The 15,593-nt window shown below is 59.9% G+C and overlaps 5 protein-coding genes across 5 annotated transcripts; all 5 read left to right on the top strand.

Annotated features, from left to right (window-relative positions):
* Positions 1–114: 114 nt before the first annotated feature.
* On the top strand, positions 115–2,513 carry LOC138368512 (mucin-6-like). Its single transcript, XM_069331038.1, has 3 exons — positions 115–932; positions 1,328–2,047; positions 2,198–2,513. The coding sequence occupies exons 1-3, from the start codon at positions 115–117 to the stop codon at positions 2,511–2,513; spliced, it is 1,854 nt and encodes a 617-aa protein (XP_069187139.1).
* Positions 2,514–2,531: 18 nt separating this feature from the next.
* On the top strand, positions 2,532–5,060 carry LOC138368511 (mucin-2-like). The gene is made up of 3 exons (XM_069331037.1): positions 2,532–3,724; positions 3,875–4,594; positions 4,745–5,060. The coding sequence occupies exons 1-3, from the start codon at positions 2,532–2,534 to the stop codon at positions 5,058–5,060; spliced, it is 2,229 nt and encodes a 742-aa protein (XP_069187138.1).
* Positions 5,061–5,078: 18 nt separating this feature from the next.
* Positions 5,079–7,607, top strand: LOC138368510 (mucin-2-like). The gene is made up of 3 exons (XM_069331036.1): positions 5,079–6,271; positions 6,422–7,141; positions 7,292–7,607. The coding sequence occupies exons 1-3, from the start codon at positions 5,079–5,081 to the stop codon at positions 7,605–7,607; spliced, it is 2,229 nt and encodes a 742-aa protein (XP_069187137.1).
* Positions 7,608–7,625: 18 nt separating this feature from the next.
* Positions 7,626–8,927, top strand: LOC138368509 (mucin-7-like). The gene has a single exon (XM_069331035.1). The coding sequence runs from the start codon at positions 7,626–7,628 to the stop codon at positions 8,925–8,927; it is 1,302 nt and encodes a 433-aa protein (XP_069187136.1).
* Positions 8,928–14,016: 5,089 nt separating this feature from the next.
* On the top strand, positions 14,017–15,285 carry LOC138368508 (uncharacterized). The gene has a single exon (XM_069331034.1). It carries the CDS (start codon positions 14,017–14,019, stop codon positions 15,283–15,285), a length of 1,269 nt encoding a protein of 422 aa, XP_069187135.1.
* Positions 15,286–15,593: the final 308 nt, after the last annotated feature.

Genomic DNA, 15,593 nt, shown 5'->3' with positions numbered 1-15,593 from the left:
AAACAGCGTCTCCAACGCCTCCAACACCACTCGGCGTCTCCAACACCCTCAACACCACACGGCTTCTGCAACACCCTCAACACCACAGGGCGTCTCCAACCCCCTCAACACCGCATGGCGTCACCAATGCCCCCAACACCACAAGGCGTCTCCAATGCCCCCAGCACCAAACGTCGTCCCCAACGCCCCAAACACAACTCGGTGTCTCCAACGCCCCCAGCACCACACGGCGTCTCCAACACCCTCAACACCACTCGGTGTCCCCAACGCCTTCAACACCACAGGCCGTCACCAATGCCCTCAACACTACAGGGCGTCTCCAACGCCCTCAACATCACATGGCGTCTCCAACGCCCCAACACCACTCAGCGCACCAACACCCTCAACACCACACGGCGTCTCCAATGCACTCAACACCACACGGCGTCTCCAACTATCCCAACACATCGCCGCGTCTCCAACGCCCTCAGCACCACTCGGGGTCTCCAACACCCTCAACACCACTTGGCGTCTCCAACGCCCTCAATACCACTCAGCGTCACCAACGCCCTCAACACCACTTGGCGTCTCCAACGCCCTCAGCACCACTCAGCGTTTCTAACGCCCTCAACACCACATGGCGTCCACAAGCCCTCAACACCACTCGGCGTCTCCAACGCCCTCAGTACCACTCGGCGTCTCCTTCACCCTCAACATCACACGGCGTCTCCATCACCCTCAACACCACAGGGCGTTTCCAACTCCCTCAACACAACTCGACGTCTCCAATGCCCTCAACACCACACGGCGTCTCCAACACCCTCAACACCACAGGACGTTTTCAACGCCCTGAATGCCACACAAAGTCTCCAACGCTCCCAGCACCTCGTGGCGTCTCCAACGCCCTTAACACCACACTTCGTCTCCTACACCCTCAACACCACACGGCGTCTGCAACGCCCGCAACATCACTCGGCGTCTCCAACGCTCTGAACACCACTCGGTGTCTCCAACACCCTCAACACCACAGGGAGTTTCCAACGCCCCCAACACCTCCCGGCGTCTTCAACGCCCTTAACACCACTCGGCGTCTCCAACGCCCTCAACACCACTCGGTGTCTCCAACGCCCTCAACACCACACGCATCTCCTACGATCGCAACAACACTCGGCGTCTCCAACGCCCTCAACAACACACGGCGACTCCTACGCCCTAAACACCACACGACGTCCCCAACACCCTTAACACCACTCGGCGTCTCCACCGCCCTCAACATCACTCGGCGTCTCCAACGCACTCAACACCACTCGGCGTCTACAAAGCACTCACCATAACTCGGTGGCTGCAGCGCCCTCAACACCACTCGGCGACTCCACGCCCTCAACACAACACCACTTGGCGACTCCAACGCCCTCAATACCACTCAGCGTCACCAACGCCCTCAACACCACTTGGCGTCTCCAACGCCCTCAGCACCACTCAGCGTTTCTAACGCCCTCAACACCACATGGCGTCCCCAAGCCCTCAACACCACTCGGCGTCTCCAACGCCCTCAGTACCACTCGGCGTCTCCTTCACCCTCAACATCACACGGCGTCTCCATCACCCTCAACACCACAGGGCGTTTCCAACTCCCTCAACACAACTCGGCGTCTCCAATGCCCTCAACACCACACGGCGTCTCCAACACCCTCAACACCACAGGACGTTTTCAACGCCCTGAATGCCACACAAAGTCTCCAACGCTCCCAGCACCTCCCGGCGTCTCCAACGCCCTTAACACCACACTTCGTCTCCTACACCCTCAACACCACACGGCGTCTGCAACGCCCGCAACATCACTCGGCGTCACCAACGCTCTCAACACCACTCGGTGTCTCCAACACCCTCAACACCACTGGGAGTTTCCAACGCCCCCAACACCTCCCGGCGTCTTCAACGCCCTTAACACCACTCGGCGTCTCCAACGCCCTCAACACCACTCGGTGTCTCCAACGCCCTCAACACCACACGCATCTCCTACGATCGCAACAACACCCGGCGTCTCCAACGCCCTCAACAACACACGGCGACTCCAACGCCCTAAACACCACACGACGTCCCCAACACCCTTAACACCACTCGGCGTCTCCACTGCCCTCAACATCACTCGGCGTCTCCAACGCACTCAACACCACTCGGCGTCTACAAAGCCCTCACCATAACTCGGTGTCTGCAGCGCCCTCAACACCACTCGGCGACTCCACGCCCTCAACACAACACGGCGTCCTCAACGCCGTCAACATCACTTAGCTTCTCCAACGCCCTCTACACCTCTCGGCGACTCCAACGCCCTCAACAGCACACTGCGTCGCCTACGCCCTCAACACCACATGGCGTCTCCAACACCCTCAACACCACACGGCATCTCCAACGCCCTCAACTCCACACGGCGTCTCCAACGCCCTCAACTCCACACGGCGTCTGCAACACCCTCAACACCACAGGGCGTCTCCAACCCCCTCAACACCGCATGGCGTCACCAATGCCCCTAAAACCAAAAGGCGTCTCTAATGCCCCCAACACCAAACGGCGTCCCCAACTCCCCCAACACAACTCGGTGTCTCCCACGCCCCCAACACCACACAGGGTCTCAAACACCCTCAACACCACAGTGCGTCACCAACACCCTCAACACCACAAGGCGTCTCCAATGCCCTCAACACCACACGGCGTCTCCAACACCCTCAACAACACACGTCGTCGCGAACGCCCTCAACACCACACAACGTCACCGACGCCCTCAACACCACACGGCGTCTCCAACGCCGCCAACACCTCCCAGCGTCTCCAACGCCCTTAACACCACACGGCGTCTCATACACCCTCAACACCACACGGTGTCTGCAACGCCCGCATCACCACTCGGCGACTCCCACGCCCTCAACACCACACAGCTTCTCCAACGCCCCCAACACCACACGGCGTCTCCAACACCCTCCACACCACAGGGCGTCTCCAACGCACTCAACACCACACGGCGTGTCAATCGCTCTCAACACCACAGAGCGTCTCGAACCCCCTCAACACCACATGACGTCACCAATGCCCCCAACACCACACGGCGTCCCCAGCGCCCCCAACACAACTCGGTGTCTCCAACGCCCCCAACATCACACGGCGTCACCAACACCCTGAACACCACAAGGCGTCACCAACAACCTCAACACCACAGGGCGTTTCCAACGCCCTCAACACCACACGGCGTCTCCTACCCCCTCAACACTACACGGCGTCTGCAACGCCCCCAACACCACAGGGCGTCTCCAACACCCTCAACACCACAGGGCGTCTCCAACGCCCTCAACACCACATGGCGTCACCAACGCTCTCAACACCACACAGCGTCTGCAACGCGCCAACACATCTCACCATCACCAACACCCTCAACACCACACGGCGTCTCCAACGAACTCAACACCACACGGCGTCTCCAAATATCCCAACACAACGCCGCGTCTCCAAAGCCCTCAACACCACTCAGGGTCTCCAACGCCCTCAGCACCACTCGGCGTCTTCAACGCCCTCAACACCACATAACGGTTCGAAAGCCCCCAACACCTCCCGGCGTCTTCAACGCCCTTAACACCACTCGGCGTCTCCAACGCCCTCAACACCACTCGGTGTCTCCAACGCCCTCAACACCACACGCATCTCCTACGATCGCAACAACACTCGGCGTCTCCAACGCCCTCAACAACACACGGCGACTCCAACGCCCTAAACACCACACGACGTCCCCAACACCCTTAACACCACTCGGCGTCTCCACCGCCCTCAACATCACTCGGCGTCTCCAACGCACTCAACACCACTCGGCGTCTACAAAGCACTCACCATAACTCGGTGTCTGCAGCGCCCTCAACACCACTCGGCGACTCCACGCCCTCAACACAACACCACTTGGCGACTCCAACGCCCTCAATACCACTCAGCGTCACCAACGCCCTCAACACCACTTGGCGTCTCCAACGCCCTCAGCACCACTCAGCGTTTCTAACGCCCTCAACACCACATGGCGTCCCCAAGCCCTCAACACCACTCGGCGTCTCCAACGCCCTCAGTACCACTCGGCGTCTCCTTCACCCTCAACATCACACGGCGTCTCCATCACCCTCAACACCACAGGGCGTTTCCAACTCCCTCAACACAACTCGGCGTCTCCAATGCCCTCAACACCACACGGCGTCTCCAACACCCTCAACACCACAGGACGTTTTCAACGCCCTGAATGCCACACAAAGTCTCCAACGCTCCCAGCACCTCCCGGCGTCTCCAACGCCCTTAACACCACACTTCGTCTCCTACACCCTCAACACCACACGGCGTCTGCAACGCCCGCAACATCACTCGGCGTCACCAACGCTCTCAACACCACTCGGTGTCTCCAACACCCTCAACACCACTGGGAGTTTCCAACGCCCCCAACACCTCCCGGCGTCTTCAACGCCCTTAACACCACTCGGCGTCTCCAACGCCCTCAACACCACTCGGTGTCTCCAACGCCCTCAACACCACACGCATCTCCTACGATCGCAACAACACCCGGCGTCTCCAACGCCCTCAACAACACACGGCGACTCCAACGCCCTAAACACCACACGACGTCCCCAACACCCTTAACACCACTCGGCGTCTCCACTGCCCTCAACATCACTCGGCGTCTCCAACGCACTCAACACCACTCGGCGTCTACAAAGCCCTCACCATAACTCGGTGTCTGCAGCGCCCTCAACACCACTCGGCGACTCCACGCCCTCAACACAACACGGCGTCCTCAACGCCGTCAACATCACTTAGCTTCTCCAACGCCCTCTACACCTCTCGGCGACTCCAACGCCCTCAACAGCACACTGCGTCGCCTACGCCCTCAACACCACATGGCGTCTCCAACACCCTCAACACCACACGGCATCTCCAACGCCCTCAACTCCACACGGCGTCTCCAACGCCCTCAACTCCACACGGCGTCTGCAACACCCTCAACACCACAGGGCGTCTCCAACCCCCTCAACACCGCATGGCGTCACCAATGCCCCTAAAACCAAAAGGCGTCTCTAATGCCCCCAACACCAAACGGCGTCCCCAACTCCCCCAACACAACTCGGTGTCTCCCACGCCCCCAACACCACACAGGGTCTCAAACACCCTCAACACCACAGTGCGTCACCAACACCCTCAACACCACAAGGCGTCTCCAATGCCCTCAACACCACACGGCGTCTCCAACACCCTCAACAACACACGTCGTCGCGAACGCCCTCAACACCACACAACGTCACCGACGCCCTCAACACCACACGGCGTCTCCAACGCCGCCAACACCTCCCAGCGTCTCCAACGCCCTTAACACCACACGGCGTCTCATACACCCTCAACACCACACGGTGTCTGCAACGCCCGCATCACCACTCGGCGACTCCCACGCCCTCAACACCACACAGCTTCTCCAACGCCCCCAACACCACACGGCGTCTCCAACACCCTCCACACCACAGGGCGTCTCCAACGCACTCAACACCACACGGCGTGTCAATCGCTCTCAACACCACAGAGCGTCTCGAACCCCCTCAACACCACATGACGTCACCAATGCCCCCAACACCACACGGCGTCCCCAGCGCCCCCAACACAACTCGGTGTCTCCAACGCCCCCAACATCACACGGCGTCACCAACACCCTGAACACCACAAGGCGTCACCAACAACCTCAACACCACAGGGCGTTTCCAACGCCCTCAACACCACACAGCGTCTCCTACCCCCTCAACACTACACGGCGTCTGCAACGCCCCCAACACCACAGGGCGTCTCCAACACCCTCAACACCACAGGGCGTCTCCAACGCCCTCAACACCACATGGCGTCACCAACGCTCTCAACACCACACAGCGTCTGCAACGCGCCAACACATCTCACCATCACCAACACCCTCAACACCACACGGCGTCTCCAACGAACTCAACACCACACGGCGTCTCCAAATATCCCAACACAACGCCGCGTCTCCAAAGCCCTCAACACCACTCAGGGTCTCCAACGCCCTCAGCACCACTCGGCGTCTTCAACGCCCTCAACACCACATAACGGTTCGAAAGCCCCCAACACCTCCCGGCGTCTTCAACGCCCTTAACACCACTCGGCGTCTCCAACGCCCTCAACACCACTCGGTGTCTCCAACGCCCTCAACACCACACGCATCTCCTACGATCGCAACAACACTCGGCGTCTCCAACGCCCTCAACAACACACGGCGACTCCAACGCCCTAAACACCACACGACGTCCCCAACACCCTTAACACCACTCGGCGTCTCCACCGCCCTCAACATCACTCGGCGTCTCCAACGCACTCAACACCACTCGGCGTCTACAAAGCACTCACCATAACTCGGTGTCTGCAGCGCCCTCAACACCACTCGGCGACTCCACGCCCTCAACACAACACCACTTGGCGACTCCAACGCCCTCAATACCACTCAGCGTCACCAACGCCCTCAACACCACTTGGCGTCTCCAACGCCCTCAGCACCACTCAGCGTTTCTAACGCCCTCAACACCACATGGCGTCCCCAAGCCCTCAACACCACTCGGCGTCTCCAACGCCCTCAGTACCACTCGGCGTCTCCTTCACCCTCAACATCACACGGCGTCTCCATCACCCTCAACACCACAGGGCGTTTCCAACTCCCTCAACACAACTCGGCGTCTCCAATGCCCTCAACACCACACGGCGTCTCCAACACCCTCAACACCACAGGACGTTTTCAACGCCCTGAATGCCACACAAAGTCTCCAACGCTCCCAGCACCTCCCGGCGTCTCCAACGCCCTTAACACCACACTTCGTCTCCTACACCCTCAACACCACACGGCGTCTGCAACGCCCGCAACATCACTCGGCGTCACCAACGCTCTCAACACCACTCGGTGTCTCCAACACCCTCAACACCACTGGGAGTTTCCAACGCCCCCAACACCTCCCGGCGTCTTCAACGCCCTTAACACCACTCGGCGTCTCCAACGCCCTCAACACCACTCGGTGTCTCCAACGCCCTCAACACCACACGCATCTCCTACGATCGCAACAACACCCGGCGTCTCCAACGCCCTCAACAACACACGGCGACTCCAACGCCCTAAACACCACACGACGTCCCCAACACCCTTAACACCACTCGGCGTCTCCACTGCCCTCAACATCACTCGGCGTCTCCAACGCACTCAACACCACTCGGCGTCTACAAAGCCCTCACCATAACTCGGTGTCTGCAGCGCCCTCAACACCACTCGGCGACTCCACGCCCTCAACACAACACGGCGTCCTCAACGCCGTCAACATCACTTAGCTTCTCCAACGCCCTCTACACCTCTCGGCGACTCCAACGCCCTCAACAGCACACTGCGTCGCCTACGCCCTCAACACCACATGGCGTCTCCAACACCCTCAACACCACACGGCATCTCCAACGCCCTCAACTCCACACGGCGTCTCCAACGCCCTCAACTCCACACGGCGTCTGCAACACCCTCAACACCACAGGGCGTCTCCAACCCCCTCAACACCGCATGGCGTCACCAATGCCCCTAAAACCAAAAGGCGTCTCGAATGCCCCCAACACCAAACGGCGTCCCCAACTCCCCCAACACAACTCGGTGTCTCCCACGCCCCCAACACCACACAGGGTCTCAAACACCCTCAACACCACAGTGCGTCACCAACACCCTCAACACCACAAGGCGTCTCCAATGCCCTCAACACCACACGGCGTCTCCAACACCCTCAACAACACACGTCGTCGCGAACGCCCTCAACACCACACAACGTCACCGACGCCCTCAACACCACACGGCGTCTCCAACGCCGCCAACACCTCCCAGCGTCTCCAACGCCCTTAACACCACACGGCGTCTCATACACCCTCAACACCACACGGTGTCTGCAACGCCCGCATCACCACTCGGCGACTCCCACGCCCTCAACACCACACAGCTTCTCCAACGCCCCCAACACCACACGGCGTCTCCAACACCCTCCACACCACAGGGCGTCTCCAACGCACTCAACACCACACGGCGTGTCAATCGCTCTCAACACCACAGAGCGTCTCGAACCCCCTCAACACCACATGACGTCACCAATGCCCCCAACACCACACGGCGTCCCCAGCGCCCCCAACACAACTCGGTGTCTCCAACGCCCCCAACATCACACGGCGTCACCAACACCCTGAACACCACAAGGCGTCACCAACAACCTCAACACCACAGGGCGTTTCCAACGCCCTCAACACCACACGGCGTCTCCTACCCCCTCAACACTACACGGCGTCTGCAACGCCCCCAACACCACAGGGCGTCTCCAACACCCTCAACACCACAGGGCGTCTCCAACGCCCTCAACACCACATGGCGTCACCAACGCTCTCAACACCACACAGCGTCTGCAACGCGCCAACACATCTCACCATCACCAACACCCTCAACACCACACGGCGTCTCCAACGAACTCAACACCACACGGCGTCTCCAAATATCCCAACACAACGCCGCGTCTCCAAAGCCCTCAACACCACTCAGGGTCTCCAACGCCCTCAGCACCACTCGGCGTCTTCAACGCCCTCAACACCACATAACGGTTCGAAAGCCCCCAACACCTCCCGGCGTCTTCAACGCCCTTAACACCACACGGCGTATCCTACGCCCTCAACACCACGTGGCGTCTGCAATGTCCCCAACACCACTCGGCGTCTCCAACGCCCTCAACATCACTCAGCTTCTCCAACTCCCTCTACACCTCTCAGCGACTCCAACACCCTCAACACCACAGGGCGTCTCCAACGCCCTCAACACCGCATGGCGTCTCCAATGCCCCCAACACCAAACGGCGTCCCCAACGCCCCGAACATAACTCGGTGTCTCCCACGCCCCCAACACCACATGGCGTCTCCAACACCCTCAACACCACACGGCGTCCCCAACGCCTTCAACACCAGAGGGCGTCACCAATGCCCTCTACACCACAGGGCGTCTCCAACGCCCACAACACCACATGGCGTCTCCAACGCCCCAACACCACACGGCGTCACTAACGCCCTCAACACCACACGGCGTCTCCAATGCCCCAACACAACTCAGCGTCACCAACACCCTCAACACCACACGGCGTCTCCAACGCGCTCAACACCACACGGCGTCTCCAACGCCCTCAACACCACTCAGCGTCTCCAACGCCCTCAACACAACACGGCATCGTCAACGCCCTCAACATCACTCCAACAGCGTCTCCAACAGCGTCTCCAACGCCTTCTTCACCTCTCGGCAACTCCAACGCAATTAACACCACAGGGGAAACGCCCTCAACACAACTCGGCGTCTCCCAACGCCCTCAACACCATACGGCGTCTCGAACACCCTCAACACCACAGGACGTTTCCTACACCTTCAACACCACACGGCGTCTCCAACGCCCTCAACACCACACGCAGTCTCCAACATCCTCAACACCACATGGCGTTTCCAACGCCCTCAACACCACTTGGCGTCTCCAACGCTCTTAACACCTCACGGCTTCTTTCAACACCCTCAACACCACTGGACGATTCCAACGCCCTCAACACCACTTACCATCTCCATCGCCCTCAACACCACACAACGTCTCTAACGCCCTCAGCACCACCCGGCGTCTCCAACGCCCTCTACACCACAGGGCGTCTCCAACGCCCTCAAAACAAGTCTGCGTCTCCAACGCCCTTAACACCAAACGGCGTCACCAACGCCCTCAACACCACCCGGCGTCTTCGACGCTCTCAACACTCCATGGCGTCTCCAACGCCCCCAATACCACACGGCGTTGCCAACTCCCTAAACACCACACAGCGTCGCCAACGCTCTTAACACCACACGGCGTCTTCAACGCCCCCAACACCACTCGGAGTCTTCAACGCCCTCAACACCTCACAGAGTCTCCAACGCCCTCAACACCTCACGGCGTCTCCAACGCCCTCAACACCACTCGGCGTCTCCAACGCCCTCAACACCACACGGCGTCTCCAACGCTCTTAACACCACAGGCCGTTTCCAATGCCATCAACACCACTTACCATCTCCATCGCCCTCAACACCACTCAACGTCCCCCAACACTAACCGGTGTCCCCAACGCCCTAAACTCCACACGACGTCTCCATTGCCCTCTACACCATACCGCGTCACCAACGATCCCAACACCACAGGGCGTCTCCAACGCCCTCAACACCACACGGCGTTGCCAACGGCCTCAACACCACAAGGCGTCGGCAACGCCCTCAATACCTAACGGCGTCTCCAACGCCCTCAACACCACACAACGACACCACCGCCCTCAACACCACACAACGACACCAACGCCCTAAACACCACACGACGTCTCCAACGCCCTCCACACCTCACAGTGTCTCCAACGCCCCGAACATCTCACGGCGTCTCCAACGCCCTCAACACCACTTACCGTCTCCAACCACCTCAACACCACACAACGTCTCCAACGCCCCCAACACCTACCGGCGTCTCCAACGCCCTCAACACCACACGGCGTCTCCTACCCCCCTCAACACCACACGGCGTCTCCTACCCCCCTCAACACTACACGGCGTCTGCAACGCCCCCAACACCACTCGGCATCTCCAACGTCCTCAACACCAAACGGCGTCTCCAACGCCCCAACACCACTCGGCGTGTCCAACGCCCTTAACACCACAAGGCGTCTCTAACGCCCTCAACGCCACACGACGTCTCCTACGATCCCAACACCACTCGGCGTCCCCAACGCCTTCAACACCAGAGGGCGTCACCAATGCCCTCTACACCACAGGGCGTCTCCAACGCCCACAACACCACATGGCGTCTCCAACGCCCCAACACCACACGGCGTCACTAACGCCCTCAACACCACACGGCGTCTCCAATGCCCCAACACAACTCAGCGTCACCAACACCCTCAACACCACACGGCGTCTCCAACGCGCTCAACACCACACGGCGTCTCCAACGCCCTCAACACCACTCAGCGTCTCCAACGCCCTCAACACAACACGGCATCGTCAACGCCCTCAACATCACTCCAACAGCGTCTCCAACAGCGTCTCCAACGCCTTCTTCACCTCTCGGCAACTCCAACGCAATTAACACCACAGGGGAAACGCCCTCAACACAACTCGGCGTCTCCCAACGCCCTCAACACCATACGGCGTCTCGAACACCCTCAACACCACAGGACGTTTCCTACACCTTCAACACCACACGGCGTCTCCAACGCCCTCAACACCACACGCAGTCTCCAACATCCTCAACACCACATGGCGTTTCCAACGCCCTCAACACCACTTGGCGTCTCCAACGCTCTTAACACCTCACGGCTTCTTTCAACACCCTCAACACCACTGGACGATTCCAACGCCCTCAACACCACTTACCATCTCCATCGCCCTCAACACCACACAACGTCTCTAACGCCCTCAGCACCACCCGGCGTCTCCAACGCCCTCTACACCACAGGGCGTCTCCAACGCCCTCAAAACAAGTCTGCGTCTCCAACGCCCTTAACACCAAACGGCGTCACCAACGCCCTCAACACCACCCGGCGTCTTCGACGCTCTCAACACTCCATGGCGTCTCCAACGCCCCCAATACCACACGGCGTTGCCAACTCCCTAAACACCACACAGCGTCGCCAACGCTCTTAACACCACACGGCGTCTTCAACGCCCCCAACACCACTCGGAGTCTTCAACGCCCTCAACACCTCACAGAGTCTCCAACGCCCTCAACACCTCACGGCGTCTCCAACGCCCTCAACACCACTCGGCGTCTCCAACGCCCTCAACACCACACGGCGTCTCCAACGCTCTTAACATCACAGGCCGTTTCCAATGCCATCAACGCCACTTACCATCTCCATCGCCCTCAACACCACTCAACGTCCCCCAACACTAACCGGTGTCCCCAACGCCCTAAACTCCACACGACGTCTCCATTGCCCTCTACACCATACCGCGTCACCAACGATCCCAACACCACAGGGCGTCTCCAACGCCCTCAACACCACACGGCGTTGCCAACGGCCTCAACACCACAAGGCGTCGGCAACGCCCTCAATACCTAACGGCGTCTCCAACGCCCTCAACACCACACAACGACACCACCGCCCTCAACACCACACAACGACACCAACGCCCTAAACACCACACGACGTCTCCAACGCCCTCCACACCTCACAGTGTCTCCAACGCCCCGAACATCTCACGGCGTCTCCAACGCCCTCAACACCACTTACCGTCTCCAACCACCTCAACACCACACAACGTCTCCAACGCCCCCAACACCTACCGGCGTCTCCAACGCCCTCAACACCACACGGCGTCTCCTACCCCCCTCAACACCACACGGCGTCTCCTACCCCCCTGAACACTACACGGCGTCTGCAACGCCCCCAACACCACTCGGCATCTCCAACGTCCTCAACACCAAACGGCGTCTCCAACGCCCCAACACCACTCGGCGTGTCCAACGCCCTTAACACCACAAGGCGTCTCTAACGCCCTCAACGCCACACGACGTCTCCTACGATCCCAACACCACTCGGCGTCCCCAACGCCCTCAACATTCTTGGCGTCTCCACCGCCCTCAACATCACTTGCCATCTCCAACGCCCTCAACACCACTCGGCGTCTCCAACGCCCTCAACACCACTCAGTGTCTCCAACGCCCTCAACACCACACGGCGTCTCCAACGCCCTCAACACCACAAGGCGTCTCCAAAGCCTTCAACACCACACAGCGTCTCCAAAGCCCTTAACACCACACGGCGGCACCAACGCCCTCAACACCACTCGGCGTCTGCAACGCTTTCAACACCACACGGCGTGTCCAACGCCCTTAACACCACACGGCGTCATCAACGCCCTCAACACCACTCGGCGTCTGTAATGCCTTCAACACCACACGGCGCCTCTAACACCACAATGTGTCCCCAACGCCCTCAACACCACACGGCGTCCCCAACGCTTTCTACACCACACGACGTCCCCAATGCCATCAACATCACACGGCGTCTCCAACGCCCCTAACACCACTCGGCGTCTCCAACGCCCTCAACAGCACACGGCGTCTCCAACGCACCCAACACCACTCGGCGTCTGCAACGCCCTCAACAGCACACGGCGTCTCCAACGCCCCTAACACCACTCGGCGTCTCCAGCGCCCTCAACAGCACACGGCGTCTCCAACGCCCCCAACACCACTCGGCGATTCCAACACCTGAAGTCGTCCCCAAGGCCCTCAACACCATACGGCGTCCCTAACTCTTTCCACACCACACGGCATCCCCAATGCCATCAACACCACACGGCGCCTCCAACATCACACGGCGTCTCCTACCCCCTCAACACTACACGGCGTCTGCAACGCCCCCAACACCACTCGGCGTCTCCAACGCCCTCAACACCACACGGCGTCACCAATGCCTCCAATACCACACGGCGTTGCCAACGCCCTCAACACCACAAGGCTTCGCCAACGCCCTCAACACCTCATGGCATCTCCAACGTCCTCAACACCACACAACGACACCAACGCCCTAAACTCCACACGGTGTCTCCAACGCCCTCAACACCTCACAGCGTCTCCAACGCCCTGAACACCTCACGGCGTCTCCAACGCCTTCAACACTACACAACGTCACCAATGCCCTCAACACCACACGGCGTCCCAAACGCCCTCAACACCAATTGGCGTCTCCAACGCCCTCAACAATACTTACTGTCTCCAACGACCTCAACACCACACAACGTCTCCAACGCCCCCAACACCTCCCGGCGTCTCCAACGCCCTCAAAACCACACGGCATCTCCTACCCCCTCAACACCAAACGGCGTCTCCAACACCCTCAACACCAAACGGCGTCTCCAACGCCTTTAACACCATAAGGCGTCTCCAACGCCCTCAACACCACACGACTTCCCCAATGCCATCAACACCACACAGCGTCTCCAACGCCCTCAACACCACAAGGCATCTCCAACGCCCTCAACACCACACTGCGTCTCCAACGCCCTCAACACCACAAGGCGCCTCCAACACCAGAAGTGTTCCCCAAGGCCCTCAACACCACACGGCGTTCCTAACGCTTTCTACACCACACGGCTTCCTCAATGCCATCAACACCACATGGCGCCTCCAACACCACACGGCGTCTCCTACCTCCTCAACACTACACTGCGTCTGCAACACCATTCGGCGTCTCCTAGGCCCTCAACACTACACGGCATCTGCAACGCCCCCAACACCACACGGCGTCTCCAACGCCCTCAACTCCACACGGCGTCTGCAACACCCTCAACACCACATGGCGTCTCCAACCCCCTCAAAACCGCATGGCGTCACCAATGCCCCTAAAACCAAAAGGCGTCTCCAATGCCCCCAACACCAAACGGCGTCCCCAACGCCCCCAACACAACTCGGTGTCTCCCACGCCCTCAACACCACACAGGGTCTCAAACACCCTCAACACCACAGTGCGTCACCAACACCCTCAACACCACAAGGCGTCTCCAATGCCCTCAACACCACACGGCGTCTCCAACACCCTCAACAACACACGTCGTCGCGAACGCCCTCAACACCACACAACGTCACCGACGCCCTCAACACCACACGGCGTCTCCAACGCCGCCAACACCTCCCAGCGTCTCCAACGCCCTTAACACCACACGGCGTCTCATACACCCTCAACACCACACGGCGTCTGCAACGCCCGCATCACCACTCGGCGGCTCCCACGCCCTCAACACCACACGGCTTCTCCAACGCCCCCAACACCACACGGCGTCTCCAACACCCTCCACACCACAGGGCGTCTCCAACGCCCTCAACACCACACGGCGTGTCCAACGCTCTCAACACCACAGAGCGTCTCGAACCCCCTCAACACCACATGACGTCACCAATGCCCCCAACACCACATGGCGTCCCCAGCGCCCCCAACACAACTCGGTGTCTCCAACGCCCCAACATCACACGGCGTCACCAACACCCTGAACACCACAAGGCGTCACCAACAACTTCAACACCACAGGGCGTTTCCAACGCCTTCAACACCACACGGCGTCTCCTACCCCCTCAACACTACACGGCGTCTGCAACGCCCCCAACACCACTCGGCGTCTGCAACACCCTCAACACCACAGGGCGTCTCCAACGCCCTCAACACCACATGGCGTCTCCAAAGCCCTAACACCACATTGCGTCACCAACGCCCTCAACACCACTCAGCGTCTGCAACGCGCCAACACATCTCACCATCACCTCACCCTCAACACCACACGGCGTCTCCAACGAACTCAACACCACACGGCGTCTCCAAATATCCCAACACAACGCCGCGTCTCCAAAGCCCTCAACACCGCTCAGGGTCTCCAACGCCCTCAGCACCACTCGGCGTCTTCAACGCCCTCAACACCACATAACGGTTCAAAAGCCCCCAACACCTCCCGGCGTCTTCAACGCCCTTAGCACCACACGGCGTATCCTAAACCCTCAACA

The sequence above is a fragment of the Procambarus clarkii genome, chromosome 25 (genome assembly GCF_040958095.1).
Source record: "Procambarus clarkii isolate CNS0578487 chromosome 25, FALCON_Pclarkii_2.0, whole genome shotgun sequence".
Lineage (NCBI taxonomy): Eukaryota > Metazoa > Arthropoda > Malacostraca > Decapoda > Cambaridae > Procambarus > Procambarus clarkii.
The sequence above is the reverse complement of the archived record's forward strand: the minus strand, read 5'-3'. Positions and strand labels throughout refer to the sequence as shown.